Source organism: Phaseolus vulgaris, chromosome 4 (genome assembly GCF_000499845.2).
Source record: "Phaseolus vulgaris cultivar G19833 chromosome 4, P. vulgaris v2.0, whole genome shotgun sequence".
In the NCBI taxonomy this organism is placed as follows: Eukaryota; Viridiplantae; Streptophyta; class Magnoliopsida; order Fabales; family Fabaceae; genus Phaseolus; species Phaseolus vulgaris.
The window spans coordinates 19,667,513-19,687,912 of NC_023756.2; the positions used below are offsets into that span (position 1 = coordinate 19,667,513).

Genomic DNA, 20,400 nt, shown 5'->3' on the forward strand with positions numbered 1-20,400 from the left:
CCACACATAAACAACACAACTCTATTTATACTTAGTCATGTCCAATGATTGTAACATTATCTCAGGTCTTTGATACTCCACTTCAGTCTTTTATAAGCCAAACAAACAAGGACATATGGAGTCATTTTTTCTTCATGTTCAACCATACAAAAACTTATTCAAATATTATATTAGTTATGCTTGATGTACATTAAATCATTTTTATAACTTTTATACTAGATTATATTCTCTAACTTCTTGTTTACAAATACAAACGACTTATCCTAAACCTCATAACTCCCCATTTACTTTCATCATGAAATTCTCAAACCACTTAGTTGTTAACACTTCATTAATTTGAGTTTTTAACCATTACATTTGACACTTGAATTGTCTTCTTGCTCATGCTAGTTCAACCAAATTTTCCTTTCTTGGATGACACATAAACTTGAAATCTTACTCCCTTAATAACTTCACCAATATCTTTGTCTTGTGTCTAGTCTCTTCTGATCAAACAAGTACTTAAGATTCTTACAATATTGAATGTAACTAATCAACCTCTTGTAACAATAAATTAAATCCACATAACTTTTCGTTTCCATGATAGTCTTGTAACGACATTGTTATTCACTCTTATCGATCATTTGGATTTATAGGTTGTTTTATACACACCTTCACTATTTTCTTGTTTTGGATACCCAAATCTCATGTCTACTTAGAAAACATTGATGTTTCATGCAACTTTTTTTTTAATCAACAATGTTTCATGCAACTTGATCCATCATCACTCAACAATCTCGTTTTTCTTTCGAAAATCCACACATAATCTAGATTCTTTCGATAAGAGTGTTTTCAAGGGATGGTTCTGAATGCGTGAAATGCTGTGCCTCCAAAATTGTTAAAAGCAGTATCCGGTGCCTCCCAAACTCAATGTTAAAAAACGCCGAAAATGAAAATAAAGTGAGGAATTAATAAAATATGTTCCCATTTTTTAAAAACTACCAATACTTACTAGGGGTTTAAAAAACCTCTTCTGTACACTTATCTTATTAGAGATTTTTTAAACCTCAGTTAACAAACCTCTCTTAAAAATAAGATTTTCTGTATTGTAATTATTTTATCTATTTTATGTTCCATTTCTTTTTGTCAATTTTTAAAATTTTAAAAAAATTCTATAACCAAAATTTTAGTCATATGATAAAATAAACAAATACATGTACACTCTACACATATAATCAGATAGTCTGTTAGCTACATATTACAATTTATTAGACAATCGTATAATTATCAATCTGTCATCTTATTATATTATCACTTAATTTTGACTATAAACTCCATAACAGAATAAAAAAAATGTCATTACATATTTTTAACTTTAATTTAAATTATGAGATTTGAATAACTGTTTTTACGTTGGTGAATGTTAAAAAATAAAAATAACCAAAAAATATATAGTTAAGTAATTGTTAAATAACATTAGAAACAAATATAAAATAAAGTGCGGGATGGGTAAGATAACCTTTATATCTTTAAAATCTTTTTTTTTTTCACTCCCGTAATTTTTTCATAGTCTCATATCTAAAAAAAATTAAAATTATTTATTCAAAATTCCACTATCTGTAATATGTGAGGGCCACACACAGCAAAAAGATAGTCCATGCATGGTGCGTATTCAAAGTTTAACACTTTTAACATTTCACAATGAGAATTTTCGTCTTCGTTTCTACTGCTTATTTGAAGTCAAATAATTAGTTTTAAATAAACTAAAATTAATTGAGAAATAAAAATAAAATATGATATATTGAATCGTCATCTACCTAGAAGCAATCAATTTCATAGGTTGGTTGAATGTATTTAGAAGACACCGAGAGAACCCAACACTCATTTCAATTACTTGGCCACTGTACAATGAGTTTTCAAAAGAGTATACATTTCTTGATTGATTCTATCACAACATAAATGTATTACTAAAGAAGAAACATATATAAGGGGAAAAAAAAAAAGAGAGATAGTTAGAATAAAATGGAGTGATATATATTATTGTAGAATCTGGAAATATATTGTATTGCAAAGAATAGAAGTACAAAGATGGTAAAAAAAATAATCAAGGCATCTCTAAGCCATAGAATACACCTGCATGTTCTGGTAAGTCAGGTTGTGTATGAAAATAGAGAGTTTTAATTTTATTAAAAACATGGAGAGTGACTAAGCTATCGGAGCCTGCATGATGACTTTTTCTGGCATTATTATCCAAACCTAGGAACTCAGAAACTCTGTCTAAACTACCATGAAGGTTGGGACAAAATCTGATGAGATGTTTGACGTCGTATACTCTGTATCCAAAGAAGAATTTAACAAGTTGAAGAAAGTCACCTAAGTTGGGAGGTAAAAATGGTTGCATATAAAAAAAGCGTTGGCTCAATATCTTCACCATGTACCCAAAATCATAGGCACTGTGAAAAGCAATCCACTGAATATTATTGTTGCAGAGGAGTCCTGAGAGCATCATCAACTCGGCAAATCGCACAATGCTCACTCCATACTTTCGATTCTTGTCAAAATCCATGCCTTGACTTCGGAGGAGGGTGATGGAGTCAGGAGCATGAGCATGGCGTGCCACATCAAACTCACAAAAGTTGAATTCCCAAATGAAGCGGTTTGAGGTTCCAAAGGTTGGAAGGTTGCCCTGACTGTCTGAAAAGGTGAGACCCACTTGGATGAGATGCATACCGTCTACATTAGCTTTCATCACTGCGTAGTTATTTTGTGGTTGTCGGAATCCTGGATGCGATTGAAAGATGACGCCGGGGAACTCTGTATCCATAGAGATGAAAGGATACAAGGCAATGATGGAACGAATCAACTCGAACTCCAATTCAAGGTTGTAAGACCATACTGATCTCGTTATTACAGAACCGCAAGGGAATGCCATGTTGCTTTCTCTTTCTGTCTCTCTTTCTCTTCTTATATCTCTTTCTCTTTTGATCTCTTTTTCTCTTCCCTTCAAGAACAACAAAACAACCACACCAACCATCCTGACTATACTATTTTTATAGCCCAAATCACACACAACTTACAAAAGATATAATTGGTTTCTGCAATCTTATCTTATAATCACATTTATTATTTCTTTATGGTATGATTCAATATATTAATTAAATATATCAAGATAAGATTAAGATTGCATTTTCCCTTTTCCAGTTTCTCAGATTTAAAAAAATATTAGATTACATTCCTCAAATCTAATCTTACTTCATCCACTCTACTCTTTATTTCATATTTATTTACAAACTTTTATTTTTTTAATACATATTTTAGGTGTTGAAAATTTCAGAATCAACCCACAATTAGATTTAATTATCTTATTTATTTTTAAACTAGATATAAATAAAATATAAATATTTTTTTTAAGGATATGATTATAAATTAATCATAACTAGCTTATCTATTTTATGAGATTGATATATTTAAATTGCAGAATACTCATTTTATCTATTTTATGTTATTTTTTTAAATTTTTTTGAAAATATTAAAATATAATACCAAAATTTTAGATATATGATAAAATGAAGAAGTTATATGATAAAATAAAAGAAAAATGTTGTAATGTTTTTCTGTTATATTTGTTGTGCATCCTACCTCTGTTTAGGTATATCAATTTAATTGACAGGAATTAATTTATTATGAATTAATTTGTTATTAAGCTAAAACATTGCATGGATTCGTTATTAAAAAAAACCCCAGACTTTTTATTCTATGAATAATTAAACTTTCGACACTTTATTTATTTATTTATTTTTATTATGAAAGATGTTTAATATGTTTAACTATATCTAAATAAATTATTGTTTGTCGACAAAAAATAAAATTCCCTTTAAAAGATATAATTGATTGATAATATATAATATCTCACATATTTTCCCATTTTTAATAAGGTATATTATTTATAAATTGTCAATAAAATAAAATTTTAATTATTAAAGTATTTGTGACATATAAAACTAATTTAAATACTTTTAATACCTTTATTCATTTTATCAACAAAAATAATTTAATATAAAAAAAACTAAAAATATTTGTATTATATAAATACAGATTTTTAAAGATGTGTAAATATAGTTTATATTTTACAAAATAATTAATTTTAAATAAACTAAAAGTTAAGTTGTATAAAAATACGAAATTGATGTATTAAAATTAAGATTTGAAAGTGCAAATACTTAAGTCTGACCGAATTAAATTCTAGATAATTATTTTATCTATTTTATGTTACTTATTAATAGAGTTTGATAGACAATAAAAAGTCCTTTTTTGCTGAATAAGGGTTAACAGGTTTCATTTAATTTCATTGTTATTTGTCAATAAAAAAAACTATTTATATTATATTATTTTTCTCAATTTTTAAAATTTTAAAATCTAAAACTAAAGTTTATATTTAAAATATTATACATTATCGATCTTTAACCAATTAAAGAATTTTTTATAACTCAATAATATTGATGTGGTTAATAAAATAAAGAAATCCATGTAAACCTACACATATAAATCAGATAGTTTGTTATCCACATATTACAGTTCATACTAGAGAATCATATAATTATCAACCTGTCATCTTATTATCAACATAATTTTGACTATATATTTTTAATTCCACAATATTTCATATTAATTATATACTATATTATAAAAATTATAGAATTAGTAAAAAAGAAAAAAGAATACATATATATCAGATCAATTAACAACATTTTTGTGTTTTAACAGAGATCATATCAAAATGATTAACAGAATGTATATTTGTGACAATTGTATTAAAATATTCTCTAATTGACAGGAAACTAACGTAAGTAACTATTTTTATTTATTTATTTGTTATCAAGGCTTTTAATCTGAATAAACTTTTCTCCTGATTTTGCTTAAAGATATTATTGATCAATAATATATAATCACTAAAATATTTTACAATTTTAATTCAAATATATTATTTATAAATTGCCAATAAAATAAAATTGTAAGAATAAAAGTAACTTTAACATCTAAAGTAAATTTAAATACTAGTACGGTAATACTTTTATCATCGCCAAAATAATTAAATTTAATATAAATTAAATAAAATGGAATGCCCGGTGTCCTGTTTTGAATATATTTTATTTTTCTTAAAGTGATCTATTTTTAGAACAAACCAACCACAATAAGAATTGAAATCTATCAATATAAGTTATAATAACAAGTACTTAAAATAAGAGGATAAAATTAGTTTTTATTTTGAAAAGATAAGTGAGGAAGAAAAAAATACCGATGAATTGCGGAAATTAATTCGAATAAGATAAATTAGTTATGATTTTTAATTATCCATAATTCAAATATAATTAGTTCTAAACATAAAGATAATATATTTAAATTTCTAAAGTAACATTATCCGTAATTCTAATATATCCTAATATTAGATATAATATTAAGATTATCTACCTTCAAACAAATACTTCTAAAATCTCTTAGATAACTGATATTATAAATGATGAAAACGATAAAAACATGATTTTTTATTTTAAAATATCTTAATTTCTACTTTAACTTTTTATTTTCACTAACCCTTCGTCGTTACATCCAAAAGTCTTCAATTATCTTAAAACATTGGATTTTTGGAAGGTAGTACTAAAAAAATGACGAGGTTCCTAAACGTTTTGAAAATCTAACTCAAATAAAGTATAATAAAGAAGACAAAAATATGTCTTTATATATATATATAAATATTTTTACAATAACTATAAACTTCAAATCTATACTTTGTAAGTAAAAGAATCAAAGACTTTTAAGTGCAAGGAGACAAAAATAATTAAAAGTTATATGGATAAACTTTTGAGTATAACAAATAAAGTTAAACTTCTCAAGAACCCTTTTTCTGATGAAATAATATTGTTAAAAAATTATGATTACTATATTAGAAAAGTAAGAGTAAAAAATCTCCACTTTTGAGTGAAAGATATGTTAACTATCAATTTGTAAATGCCTTATAGGCTAGAGAACAAAAAAATGATATGATGAGATGAGACTATACAATGTGTTTTTCATGTAAAAGCACAAATTTTTAAAGGTGGAAATAACAAAGAACAATAAATGGAAGAAAAAGATGAAAGAAGGTTCCAAAAATCAATAATGTGAGAACTTTCTCTCTTATCCAAATCGCAAAAAGATAATTTAATGTTGGTGGAGGCTAGATGTCAAGTGTAAAAACTACAGTGATTTGGGATGTGTAAAATGAATCTGCAAGTCTAAATCAAAAGGGGTAAAAGTTATTGTGGAGGAGCAAGAAGATAAGCAACTCTTTGTTTCAACATGTTTTGCTACAACCAACACTTTTAATAACTAATGGTTAATAGACAGTGGTTGCAGAAACTATTTGACCAACGATGAAAAGCTATTTAGAGAGCATGACAAAATCATTATTTTTAAAAGTGAAAATTGGAAATGATTATTACATCATAGTTAAAGGAAAATGGATCATTGTTATTGAAAGCTTAACAAATTTGAATTATATATTTGATGTTTTATGTGTATCTAACAATCATCAAAAATTCCTTAGTGTTGCACATATTGTTGAAAATGGGCTTCAAAGTCTTATTTGAATTGAACTGGTGTTTGACTAAAGATGTAAGGATTGAGAAAAATAGTCTTAGAGTAGAAGTGGTAAAATTAAAATGACACCTCAATATTTTATTATTAAATTTAAAAGAGCATATAAATAGAAATTTTGTTATTCAGGTTTCATTTTAAAAAGAACCACCATCTCTCTAGAAAGTTCTTTTCCTTTCCTCTCCCTTCTCTCTAAGATTCTGACTTCCTCGTTCATCAATTCGACGATCAGAGTCCACCATCAGACTCCTGGCAGTGAGTACTACAAGACTGCCCGATCAGAATCTCTGATAGAGTAAGTTCATTTTTGCTCTTCTCTTTGAGTCAAATTTGGAACTTGTTAGGTTGTTTTTGTCATTGCTTGCATGTGACCCTTTTAGCTTTAGGGTTAATCTCTGTTAGCTTAGGGTCCTAGTGATATAGTTAGATTTTTTATTAGGACTCTGTGTTACAGGTTAAGTTACCTTTGGGTTCTTGATGGTTTTGGAGCTCTTAGCGAATATCTACTAATTTTCAGGTAAGGGAAGCTAGCCTTAATCTCCAATAGAACACTAGGCTAGAAGATTTGAAGGTGAAATTTGATATATGGTTGCTGTTATACAATTATAATGTTGTTGAGTCTGGGTTGTTTGATGTTGATTAGAGTAATTTTAGCTATAGCAGGGTCTTTGTTAATTTGAGTGCTCTCTGATGTGTTTTCGATCAACATAAAATATTTTCGTTCAATCCAAAATTTCTGGGTGCTCTCTGGTGTGATTTCGATTAACCTAAAATATTTTCGTTCAAACCAAAATTCCTGGGTGCTCTCTGGTGTGATTTCGATCAACCTAAAATATTTTCGTTCAATCCAAAAATTTGTATACATATTTGAATATTGCTATTTTATTATTTTAGCATAGTTTATTTTAGATTACTATTGTTAAATAACTTTTTGGATATATTTGGATTGTTAGAAAGTTTAAATTATATATTATGATTGAATGGTGTATTGATGTGTTAAATGAAGTGTGCAATGATTTGAAAGTGTGATCAAGACATAGTATTTTCAGGAAAGGAAATCCCGTGTTGAGATTGTTGTTAGGGTGTATTGATCTGTCAGGCCCGTAATAAGACATCCTGACTCTACTGATATAATGGAATCACATAGATGAAGTTATTCAGTTGGTGAGAGTCGATGGAGGTTCATATGACTTTGTCTGGGGTTTGAAATATAATCTGGTCTTTCAGGTCATATGAATTTACCCTGTCATACGAGATAATGAGATATTGAGATGTTTATGCGCATGGTTGTGTGGATTCACAACGAGTAGTATGACAGGTGCAGGTCTCAGGATTCTAATTTCAATACACGAGTCTTCCGGAAGTAGAGTCAAGTGTCTGTGATATGAGTCAGTGGAAGTCTGACATGTGAAAAATGAATATTGAATGTTAATAGACACTTGATGATTTGAGAATTTGTGTGACACTTGATGATTTGAGAATTTGTGTGACACTTGATGATTTAAGAATTTGTGTTGATTTGAGAAATTGTATGAAACTTAATAATTTATGTGTATTAATTTCAAATTGAAATTTTATATAGAATTTTGTTTTATATAGCTAGCTTACCCTGTTATTTGTTTGTGTTGTTTCTTATCTGTGATGATCGTGTATTTACACGGGAGCAGATGATGTTACAGGTGTTTGAGCTCCTCCTTACTGAGAAGCTGGATGATGAAATTATTTTAGATGAAATTTGAATATTTGTTTTAATTTTATGTGGATATTGAAGTTTTATAAAGAGAGTTATGTTTGTAATATTTTAAGAAAGAGTGGTGGACATATTTGTATTATGTTTATATTTTATTTTTAATATTTTATACAGATTTTAGTTTTTAGATGTGTGAAAATCTAGGGATGTTACAAAAGACACTAAACGTAAAGATGTGTTTAGAGTTAAAATGAGATCTAAACAATATGCTTTAAATCTAATTGATCTATGACATAAAAGACTTAAACATTTTCGTCTTATGCAACTGTTATATATTTCGAAACATGCCTTGGTCAAAGGTGTCTTGGTGATTGAAGACAAGTTGGTAGGTTGTGTGGCTTGCCAATTTTGTAAGCCAATAAGAAAAACATTTCCTCAAACCATCGAAAACCATTTCCTCATACAAATGTTGGGGGACCTCAAAGAGTATTGTTTGTAACTGGTAATAAGTGTTATGTTACTTTTACTGATGATTATATCAGATATTGTTGGATTTATATTTTTATATCCATGACTAAGGTTTCCAGTATCTTCTAGAAATATAAAACATTTGTAGAGAATCAAAGTGATTGCATTTTAAAAGTAATAAGGTTTAACAATGCAAAAAGAATATGCAATTGATTTTTTTTATAAATATTATGAAGAATCTAGCATTGAACATCAACTTACACTGTCATATCCCCCACAACAAAATGGTGTAAGTAGAGGGAAAATAGAAGCATAGCGGGATAACAAGGTGTATGTTACATGAGAAGGATTTGTCAAACAAGTTGTGAGTGGAGGCTGCAAGCACAATTGTATTTTTTCTGAACAGGTTATCAACTATAGTTTTAAACAAAACAATCGATTTGAAGACTGGTTTGGGTACACACCAGATTTACAAAATTTGAGATTTTTCTGGATGTGTTTGTTTTTCTTATGTTCCATATGTTAAAAGAGACAAACTTGACAAAAAAGTTGAAACCAAATTTTTCATTGGATATATAGCATCTCTAAAGCTTACAAAATTTTCTAACCATAAAATGAAAAAAAATATTGTGAGTATAGATGTAAAGTTCATGGAAGATCAACAATGGAATTGGGATGAGCAATAAGAAAGCAATTTCCGAAAACTCCACACTTCTTTGATGTTGAAGTTGATGAAATTCTTGTTAGAGGGACAAGATCTCTATGTGATATTTATCAAAGGCGTAATGTGGATGTTTTAGAACCTATTGAATTTGAAGAAGCTGAAAAAGATGAGAAGTGGATTAATGATATCAAGAAAGAATTAAAGATGATTGTAAAAAATTGACACTTGAGAGCTAGTGAATTGACCTCAAAATAAACAATCCGTAGAGTGAAATGGGTTTATAGAACTAAACTAAATGCAAATGGTTCTATACAATAAATACATGGTCAGATTGGTGGTGAAAGGATATGCTCAAGTGTTTGGAGTAGATTTTTCAGAAATATCTAGATATCTAAGTCCAAGTTTGTGTTCTTGATATCTAGATATCTAAGAAAGCTAAACTTATTACTCCAATTTAGTTTTCTTTATGTAACGATCGAGGCCAGATGAACTACGTCACCCAGTATCGGAGGTTTTCTGACTGTATAGAGTTAATGCAACAAGGTAAAATAGGGAGATACACGATAAATCAGGTAATGCCCTTTTAGGAAAGATACACATTAAATACAACCCATAAACGAGATAACCCATTATAAACACTATAAATAAGCACGATTGTACAAGAATAAAGTACGTTTCATCGGTATATTACTCACTCTCATGCAAAACATTTACTTGATTGTCGGAGAATCTTTTGCAGGTCCACTCCTGACCGACAGCTAAGGAGCGAGTAAGAGAAGGGAAGAGAAAGAGGAATGACCGAGGGATGAACATCAATTGTTCAACCAATAGTAGTTACTATCTAGGCCTTATACAAGTACAATTGGCACTCACCGTGGGACCGAGATAGAATTGAAAGACAACAAATGGTACCAACAAGGTTGATGGTAAACAAGAGAATGACTAACGCCGAGCAGATGGCTATGTTCCAAACCTTGCATAGAAAGATCGCGGAGAGGCACCAAAAGAACAAAAGGGAGATACGAATCATGCGTGAAAAGAATGAGGAGGAGATATGAATCCTTTGAGAAAAAAATGAGCAAATGAGGCAACAACTAACCAAGATCATACTTGAAACAAGGCATAAAGGGTCCGAACCAAAGGCCAGAAGGCCACCTTCACTGGAGAAATCCGATGACACACAAAATCAGGAGAAGACATCCACTTTGAAGACCAATCCATACTTAGAACTTACTGAGAATGACTCATGCATCATCGAGACTCAACCATTTGATACATATTGTTATCTTGGAATAGGAACCCAATGGGCATCCCTTCACTGATCACATTGTGAGACACAATATCCACCAACTTGGAAAGGGTTAAAAATTGACTGGTATGACGGAACTACGGATCTGGACGAACATGTGGATGTGTATACCACCCAGATGCGCCTATATGCATCTGACAATTTGGTGCTCTGCCAAGTGTTTCCCACTTCACTGAAAGGAGAGGCGCTTAGTTCGTTTACAAGTCTCACTCCCAATTTAGTGGATTGCTTTTAAAAAACTATTGTCCAAATTCGAAACCCAATTTGCTACCAGCCAATCACACCACTTAACATCCATTGCACTTATCAACATACAAAAATAGAAAAATAAGTCACTTCAAGCTTTCATGGAGAGATTTAGCAAAGTATCTTTGAATATCCAAAATCTAAGCCTTAAACTAGACATGGATCATATGGTAACAACATTAATGTCAATACTATTCACCGATAGTTTGTATAAGAAACCGGCAACACACTTGGACGAATTATGGCAAAAGGAAACAAAATTTATGCAGTTGGAAGAGTTACTTGATTACTGAAATCAAGTCCGAGCAGAGAATGGCGGTGAAAAGGGGAAAGAATAAGAAAAAAGTGGTCATAATATGTTCGAAAAAAATGATAAATACAGAGAGAATCGAAGACCTCGATTCCATAGTTACACCTCGTTAAATGCTGACAGGGGAAAGATTAGGGACAAGGCTTTGAATGCTGATCTAACTCCTATACTCAGAAAGTTACAAACTCCTAAAGATGCCAATACATATAGGAATTGTCGATACCATCACAACTTCAGACGATCGAAGAGATGCAGGCATTAAAAGATAATATTAAAGAGCTCATTCAAGTCGGGGACTTGCACTAGTTTATACAAACCGACAACACAAGTTCAAATAAATCTCCTCAGTAGAGAGAAAAATATTATGAATGAAAGGTGTATTATCCTTGTCAACATCACAATGATGACCGATGATCAGGGAAACAACCATGAACGAGTGAACCTTTAAGAAGAGATGAGTCTTTACGTCATAGTGGTAGACAAGTGATTAACACAATTGGTGGTGGTTTTGCATGCGGAGGATGCTCAGGATCTGTTTCGAAGAAGCATCTTCGATCTATTCAGTCAGTGAATTCAACTTCGATCATTCCCTAATCGAGGATCCCTCTGATACTCTTCACAAGTGATGACGTTTAAACAATCGACCCGACACAAGATGATCCTATGGTCTTCACAGTGGAATTCGATAATTTAGGAATCATGAAACACTTGTGGATCAAGAAAGTCCAGTGAATATCCTTTATTGGAAGACTTTTAAAAAAGTGAGGATTCTGGAGACCAAAATCCAAGCATATGATGATCAAATTGTTGGCTTTTCTAGGAATGACTGGACACTCAGGGGTATATTGATCTATATACCATGTCTGGTGAAGAGAAACATCTAAGTGGAACTATCAAAATAAGATATTCGAAAGTCAAAGGTAACACTTCCTATATTATCTTGCTTGGCAGACCCTCCCTCAACATCATTTAGGCAATCGTGTCAACTCCAATTCTGGCTATGAAGTTTTCATCCACATCCGGTGATATAGTCACAATGCACGTAGACCAAAAGGTGGCTCGAGAATGCTTTATAGTCAGCCTAAGGGTAGAACCTACCAATAGGGCACAATATTGAGAACTGCACAGGGATCGTTCCCCAAGAACCTCAAGGGAAACAATATCGATGGTCTCTTAAAGAAAAATCACGAGTTAAGCAGAAAATGACCTCGAAAGTCAGGGCCCCCAAGAAAAAACACATGGTCGCCCTTCTTCACCTAGACCCCAAAATGAATGATGCTCGTATAGAACCAGTTCGGTACCGCTACAGGATGATAAGTGATATGTGCCATAATTTAGAAATATTTCATACAAAAAGATATGTAGTTATGGGCTTTAATTGATAAAACAGTATAATTCAATCCCTAATTAAGGTATTTGAACCTTTATACATATTTTTGGATTATAAGATGAATGTGAATCAGAGACAAATGTCTGATTCTAACCCATTGATAATAGCAGTCCTCAATAATATTGAAGATTTAGAAGAATGGGAAGAAAAGAAGTCAAAGATTGCATACAAGACTTAGAGAAAGCAATATCTCAATTGAGCGACATGTCACTTAGCCCAAGCCTAATTAGGTTAAATAAAAGGTGTGAGGCCTAACCCTAGACACCATTGGGAGGATATTGAGAGATAGAAAACCACAAATAAGGCAACCATTGTAACACCCCATAATTTACGTATAACTATTACAATAAAAGTTCTACCAGTTTCTATACAAACTTGGAGTTTTTCAAAAACATTCCTAATACATGATTAGGATTTATAGAAATACAATTTACATATCCACAACTCAAAATAAGACTCTGAACCCTCTAAGGCTCTCCTGCACCTGTATGGTCATCTGCTCGTGTACATAGTACAATCATTGCAGTTCAAACACAACAAGAAAAGCAAGGGTAAGCTAGTGAAAATAGAATTTTATAATATACACAATTAAATCAAAAGAGAAAACCAAATTACATGATCAATTTCTCAAATTATTCAACTTTCTTCAAATCTCAACAATAAACAATCACATAGATCTCACATGGATCTACACATCCAGAATATTCAACAAACAACGTCTTCCGGAAGACCAGTATTAAGTAAGTCCTACCAGAGACTAACACCTGATCCAAAGATTACCAGCGAATCCAACAGAAAGGATCAGGGTAAGTTCAATACAACCCAAGCCGTGCATCTCATATGTCACGGTGTGCATGAACTCCCCCATCAGCTTCTCACCACCTGATATCTTAGTCTATGTGACTTAGATCATCAGTGAAGCTCGGAGATCTCTGTTACCACATAGGCATCAATACTTAATACACAGCAAACATCAGTCCATACATTATCCCAAATGCATGAATTCAATTCCATGCCATCCCGTCATACAATATCATTCCAAACACGATCCACAACATTCAAAAACGTAATTAAAATTAAAAAAACAACACTTAAATATTAAACCATTAAAATATAATATTTTTACAAATTTAAATAATATATAAACAAACAACCTAATATATATAACACACAACATCCCTGCAAGAAAAATTGAATATTGGGACCACGTCCCTTCCGCAGTCAGATCTTCTATCCTAGGGTGCTATAAAAAATTAAATTTAGCTTCCCTTACCTCAATTGCTTGCTTTCCAAGCAACTTTTAGAATTTTATTCCCCGCCGTTTGGATAAGCTTCAAGATTTACGGGCTCTGTTTGAAAATCTGATCGGGTAGAAATGTTCCTTAACTCCTCTGCTACAGCGTGGTATGATCAGATTCTAAAATAGATGAAGATTGGGAGAGAAATTAAGAGAGAGAGAGAAGAGAATTGGAGAGAGAGAGATAGAAGAGAAAATGGCATGGGGGGAGGGGGTCTGTAGCTTTTTCTAAAAAAAGCGTCGTTACATTATCTCCAACTACAAAAATTTTCGTCCTCGAAAATGAACTTACCAAGAAAGAGATTAGGGTATGATGCTCGTATCACTTCTTCAATTTCCCAAGTGGAATCTCCAGAGGTGAGATCCCACAATACTTTCACCATGGGAATACTCCTTCCACGAAGTTGTTTCACTTGTGAATCTAAAATTCTGATTGGCTTCACTTCAAACGACAAATTTTCTTTGACCTGGATGGAATCAGACTCTAGAATGTGGCTAGGATCAGGTACATACTTTCTTAGCTGGGATACATGGAAAATATCGTGAATGTTAGCTAAAGAAGGAGGCAAAGCAATTTCATAAGCCACAGGGCCTATTCTCCTGAGAATTTGATAAGGTCCTATGAACTTAGGAGTCAATTTCTTGGATTTTAGTGCTCTTCCTACACCAGTGAATGGTGTAACTCCTAAAAAGACATGTTCACCCGCAGAGAATTCTAAAGGTCTTCTTCTTTGATCTGCATAAGATTTTTGCCTGCTGAGAGATGTTTTCAATCTTTCCTGAATCATTTTGATTTTCTCATTGGTTTGTTGTATTAATTCTGGTCCAATTAACACACTTTCACCATCCTGAAACCAACACAGAGGTGTCCTACACTTTCTTCCATATAATGCCTCGAAAGGAGCCATTCCTATGCTAGCTTGGTAACTTTTATTGTAAGTGAACTCTACCAAAGGTAGAATTTCATCCCAACTGCCCAAATGATCTAACACACAAGTCCTAAGAAAATCCTCTAAGGAATGGATAGTTCTCTCTGATTGTCCATCAGTTTGAGGATGATACGCTGAACTAAGTCTGAGTTTAGTCCCCAAAGCTTCTTGAAGTGTTTGCCAGAATCTAGAGGTGAATCTGGGATCTCTATCTGAAACTATGCTGGAGGGTACACCATGCAATCTGACTATTTCATCTATGTAAATTTGGGCCAACTTCCGTATAGAGATTCTCAAGTCTATAGGTAGGAAGTGTGCCGTCTTTGTTAGCCTGTCCACTATGACCCAAACAGAGTCATGCTTCCGCAAAGTACGTGGTAAGTGGGTAACAAAATCCATTGAGATATTGTCCCACTTCCACACTGGAATGTTTAACTGAGTTAACATGCCTCCAGGTCATTGATGTTCAATCTTTGATTTCTGACAAGTCAAGCAAGCAGCTACAAACTTGGCTACATCATTCTCCATGCCATGCCACCAATAAGACTTCTTCAAATCTTGATACATCTTGGTCATTCCTGGATGTAAACTGAGTTTGCTTTTATGACCTTCAGATAATATTGTTTGCTTTAGTTCATTATCTTCTGGTATACATATTCTATTTTTGAATCTCAAAATACCATCCACTCCTAAAGAGAAGTCTTTAGCTTTGTCAGTATTTAGTAAGCCCATGAAGTTCTTCAATTTTGAATCTTCCAACTGCTTCTCCTTCACCTTCTCCAGAAATTCATTAGTTATAACAAGTGTATTACAACTAATGCAATTTGAAGACATGGAAACCTCCAAATTCATACTCCTGAAATCTTCAATCAATGCTAGCTCTCTAATCATAAGCGACGACATTTGTATCTTTTTACGACTCAACGCATATGTAACAACATTTGCTTTCCCAGGATGATATATTAGCTGGAAATCATAGTCTTTTAAAAATTCAATCCATCTCCTCTGCCTCATATTTAACTCCTTCTGATCAAACAAATACTTCAAGCTTTTATGATCACTGAACACATTAAAACTAACTCCGTAAAGAAAATGTCTCCATATTTTTAAAGCAAAGACAACTGCTGCCAATTCTAGATCATGAGTTGGATAATTTCTTTCATGCACCTTTAACTGACGAGAAGCGTAGGCAACAACTTTCTTATTCTGCATCAAAACACAACCCAATCCCTGATAGGAAGCATCACAGAAAACTTTAAAAGACTGATTGGTATCAGGGATTGTCAATACAGGAGCATTAGTCAACCTTCTTTTCAACTCTTCAAAGCTTTTCTCACATTGTTCAGTCCATGCAAAAGGATGATCCTTTCTAGTCAATTGGGCCAAAGGAGCCACTATTTTAGAAAAGCCTTCTATAAATCTCCTGTAATATCCTGCTAACCCGACAAAGCTTCTAATTTTTGTAACTGTTTTAGGACGTTCCCACTGAAGTACAACCTCCACTTTAGAAGGATCTACTGATATTCCCTGTGCAGAGATGACATGTCCTAAAAATTGTATTTCTGACATCCAGAAGTCACATTTTGAAAGTTTAGCATATAACTGTTTTTCTCTCAAAATGTCCAGGACGATTCTAAGATGTTCTGCATGTTCTTCCCTTGTACGAGAATAGATCAAGATATCATCTATGAACACTACCACAAACTTATCAAGAAAAGGTCTGAATATCCGATTCATATAATCCATGAAAATAGCTGGAGCATTAGTCACCCCAAATGGCATAACCAGAAATTCATAGTGACCATACCTTGATCTAAAAGCAGTCTTCTGAACATCTTCCGCTTTCACTGAAATTTGGTGATAACCTGAGCGCAAATCTATCTTAGAAAAGACAACTGCCCCATGCAACTGATCCATCAAGTCATCAATTCTAGGAAGAGGATATTTATTCTTTATTGTTAACTTGTTTAATTGTCTGTAATCTATGCATAGACGTGACGAACCATCTTTCTTCTTCACTAATAGCACTAGAGCTCCCCATGGAGAAACACTAGGTCGAATGAATTGCTTCTCCAATAAGTCTTCTAGTTGTTTCTTCAATTCACCTAACTCCGCTGGTGCCATCCGATATGGAGAAATTGACACGGGGCCTGCTCCGGGAATCAAGTCTATTGCAAACTCTATCTCTCTTTTAGGTGGAAGTCCAGGAATCTCATCAGGAAATACATCCATAAACTCCTGAACTACAAACATATCTTTTTGTACTTTATCAGTAACTATAGAACAAGCCAAGAGCATAAAACATTCTGCACCTTCTTGTATCTCTCTCTCAAACTGATGAGCTGAGATAACCTGCATTCCTTCTAATTTAGGGAAAATTAACTTCTTCCGACCACAATCTATAAGGATATGATTAGCAGACAACCAATCCATTCCCAATATAACCTCCAAATCTTTTAGAGGTATACAAATCATGTTGATCTTGTATCTCTGCCCATCTATAATTACTGGACACTCAGCACACATGGAAGAAGTTACTATAATACCTTCTGTTGGTGTAGATACCACCAACTCAAATTCTAATTCTCGGACTGGCAACTTAAGTTTCTTAGCACAATCAAAAGATATAAAAGAATGGGTTGCCCCAGAATCAAACAATACAGATAATTGTGTTCCAAGGATAGAACAAATACCTCTAACAAGGCTATCAGACTGTGAAGCTTCAGCTCCACTAATATCAAAAACTCTGCCAGCAGCTTTGGGTTTTTGATTACTATTTTGTCGTACTTGCTGCACTCCGCCAGAATTTGGAGCTCCCAATTGGACACGACAGTCTTTTGTTGCATGACCCTACCTGTGACATCTATCACATGTCACATTTGACACTGGATAAGGGCAAAATCTAACAACATGTGGCCCACCGCATCTAAAACATCTGAAACTAGGTGGTGATTGAGAACTGGATCTTCCACTGCTATAAGATTGAGGTTTGAAATAAGGTTTCTTTCTATCTTCATATTTAGGCATGCTTTTAGAAGGTCCTCCCACTTGAGGCTTAGCAAGTCTGCTACTATTTTTCGAACTCTCCACTACTTTTGCTTTCTCCACTAGAGCAGGGAAATCTGTAATGGACATAGGAATCACCACTTCTTTAAGTTCTTGCTTCAATCCAAACTCAAATTTTCTACATCTCCAAGCCTCGATCATGGTCTGGGTGTAGAATCTAGCTAGGTGTTTGAACCTAGTAGCATATTCAGTGACTGAAAGATTTCCTTGTTCCAGCTGCATGAATTCAATTTCTTTTGCATACCTGACACTATCAGGAAAATACTCCTCTAGGAATCTTACTTTGAAGTTCTCCCAAGTAGCATCTTCACCTTTGTCTTCCATCATTTGCTTCATGCCTATCCACCAAAACTCAGCTTCTTCAATAAGCATATAGATGGCATAAGATAACTTTCTCTCTTCAGGGCATTGAGTAGCTTCAAAGATTCTTTCTATGTCTCTCACCCACTGGTCTGCTCCATCTGGATTTACCTTGCCATTAAATTTGGGTGGATTGTGTCTCAAAAAATCCTCCAGACTAAAGGTATGGGGTTGTTGATGAAGTTGAGATGCTTCTGCTGCTAATCTAGCTGTTTCTAATTGATGAAGGGCGGCCTGAAGCTGTTGTGCCATAGTAGCACTCTGTTGTTGCAAGGCTGTTGCCATCATCTCTATTGCCCGAGCTAAGTTGGGCATATCTACTGGTGGAGGAGGAGTAGGTGGTCTACGTGCCATCTTCTAAGCACATAAAGAATTGGATTAGAAATTACTAAAAATTTCCAACTACATCTTTAAGACAAATTAACTTCAAAGAAATAATCATATGAAACAAGTAAAAACCAATCAAAACTTATCCCTAAAATGTACTCTAGCTACTTAGAATTAAGATAGAAAATAATCTTGATCTAGTCATGAGTGTGCACCCTCACCACTCTATCAAGATTCTTTTCATTCTTAATACTTTCATCTTTATTCATAACAATTAACTTGACTCGAACACAAACAAGATTTCAGGAAAAACAACTTTGTCAAACATCTTATTAGAAACTTTTAACTAAGTCTTGAGGCTAGACGTAAACAAAAATCTACACGCAGGAGAAACAGAATAAACCCACTACCCTCAGGTTATCCTAAGGATGAACCGCTCTAATACCATTAAATGTAACACCCCATAATTTACATATAACTATTACAATAAAAGTTCTACCAGTTTCTATACAAACTTGGAGTTTTTCAAAAACATTCCTAATACATGATTAGGATTTATAGAAATACAATTTACATATCCACAACTCAAAATAAGACTCTGAACCCTCTAAGGCTCTCCTGCACCTGTATGGTCATCTGCTCGTGTACATAGTACAGTCATTGCAGTTCAAACACAACAAGAAAAGCAAGGGTAAGCTAGTGAAAATAGAATTTTATAATATACACAATTAAATCAAAAGAGAAAACCAAATTACATGATCAATTTCTCAAATTATTCAACTTTCTTCAAATCTCAACAATAAACAATCACATAGATCTCACATGGATCTACACATCCAGAATATTCAACAAACAACGTCTTCCGGAAGACCCGTATTAAGTAAGTCCTACCAGAGACTAACACCTGATCCAAAGATTACCAGTGAATCCAACAGAAAGGATCAGGGTAAGTTCAATACAACCCAAGCCGTGCATCTCATATGTCACGGTGTGCATGAACTCCCCCATCAGCTTCTCACCACCTGATATCTTAGTCTATGTGACTTAGATCATCAGTGAAGCTCGGAGATCTCTGTTACCACATAGGCATCAATACTTAATACACAGCAAACATCAGTCCATACATTATCCCAAATGCATGAATTCAATTCCATGCCATCCCGTCATACAATATCATTCCAAACACGATCCACAACATTCAAAAACGTAATTAAAATTAAAAAAACAACACTTAAATATTAAACCATTAAAATATAATATTTTTACAAATTTAAATAATATATAAACAAACAACCTAATATATATAACACACAACATCCCTGCAAGAAAAATGAATATTGGGACCACGTCCCTTCCACATTCAGATCTTCTATCCTAGGGTGCTATAAAAAATTAAATTTAGCTTCCCTTACCTCAATTGCTTGCTTTCCAAGCAACTTTTAGAATTTTATTCCCCGCCGTTTGGATAAGCTTCAAGATTTACGGGCTCTGTTTGAAAATCTGATCGGGTAGAAATGTTCCTTAACTCCTCTGCTACAGCGTGGTATGATCAGATTCTAAAATAGATGAAGATTGGGAGAGAAATTAAGAGAGAGAGAGAGAAGAGAATTGGAGAGAGAGAGAGAGAAGAGAAAATGGCATGGGGGGAGGGGGTCTGTAGCTTTTTCTAAAAAAAGCGCCGTTACAACCATCAAGGAGAAATATCTTGGATCTTCTTTTCTTGATTTCCATG

At 33.0% G+C, this 20,400-nt stretch overlaps 1 protein-coding gene and 2 long non-coding RNA genes across 3 annotated transcripts; all 3 read right to left on the minus strand.

Annotated features, from left to right (window-relative positions):
- Positions 1 to 2,083: 2,083 nt before the first annotated feature.
- On the minus strand, positions 2,084 to 3,041 carry LOC137838433 (probable CCR4-associated factor 1 homolog 9). Its single transcript, XM_068647679.1, has one exon. The coding sequence runs from the start codon at positions 3,011 to 3,013 to the stop codon at positions 2,084 to 2,086; it is 930 nt and encodes a 309-aa protein (XP_068503780.1). The 5' UTR covers positions 3,014 to 3,041.
- Positions 3,042 to 13,030: 9,989 nt separating this feature from the next.
- LOC137837402 (uncharacterized) lies at positions 13,031 to 14,108 on the minus strand. The gene is made up of 2 exons (XR_011085450.1): positions 13,963 to 14,108; positions 13,031 to 13,185 (listed from the first exon to the last, which is right to left on the minus strand). It is a non-coding gene; the product is annotated as an uncharacterized lncRNA (long non-coding RNA).
- A 5,027-nt stretch (positions 14,109 to 19,135) lies between these two features.
- LOC137837403 (uncharacterized) lies at positions 19,136 to 20,226 on the minus strand. Its single transcript, XR_011085451.1, has 2 exons — positions 20,081 to 20,226; positions 19,136 to 19,304 (listed from the first exon to the last, which is right to left on the minus strand). It is a non-coding gene; the product is annotated as an uncharacterized lncRNA (long non-coding RNA).
- Positions 20,227 to 20,400: the final 174 nt, after the last annotated feature.

What these genes read in the sequence shown, in the direction of transcription:
- LOC137838433 (XM_068647679.1), bottom strand. Translation starts at nt 3,013, where the DNA reads ATGGTTGGTGTGGTTGTTTTGTTGTTCTTGAAGGGAAGAGAAAAAGAG.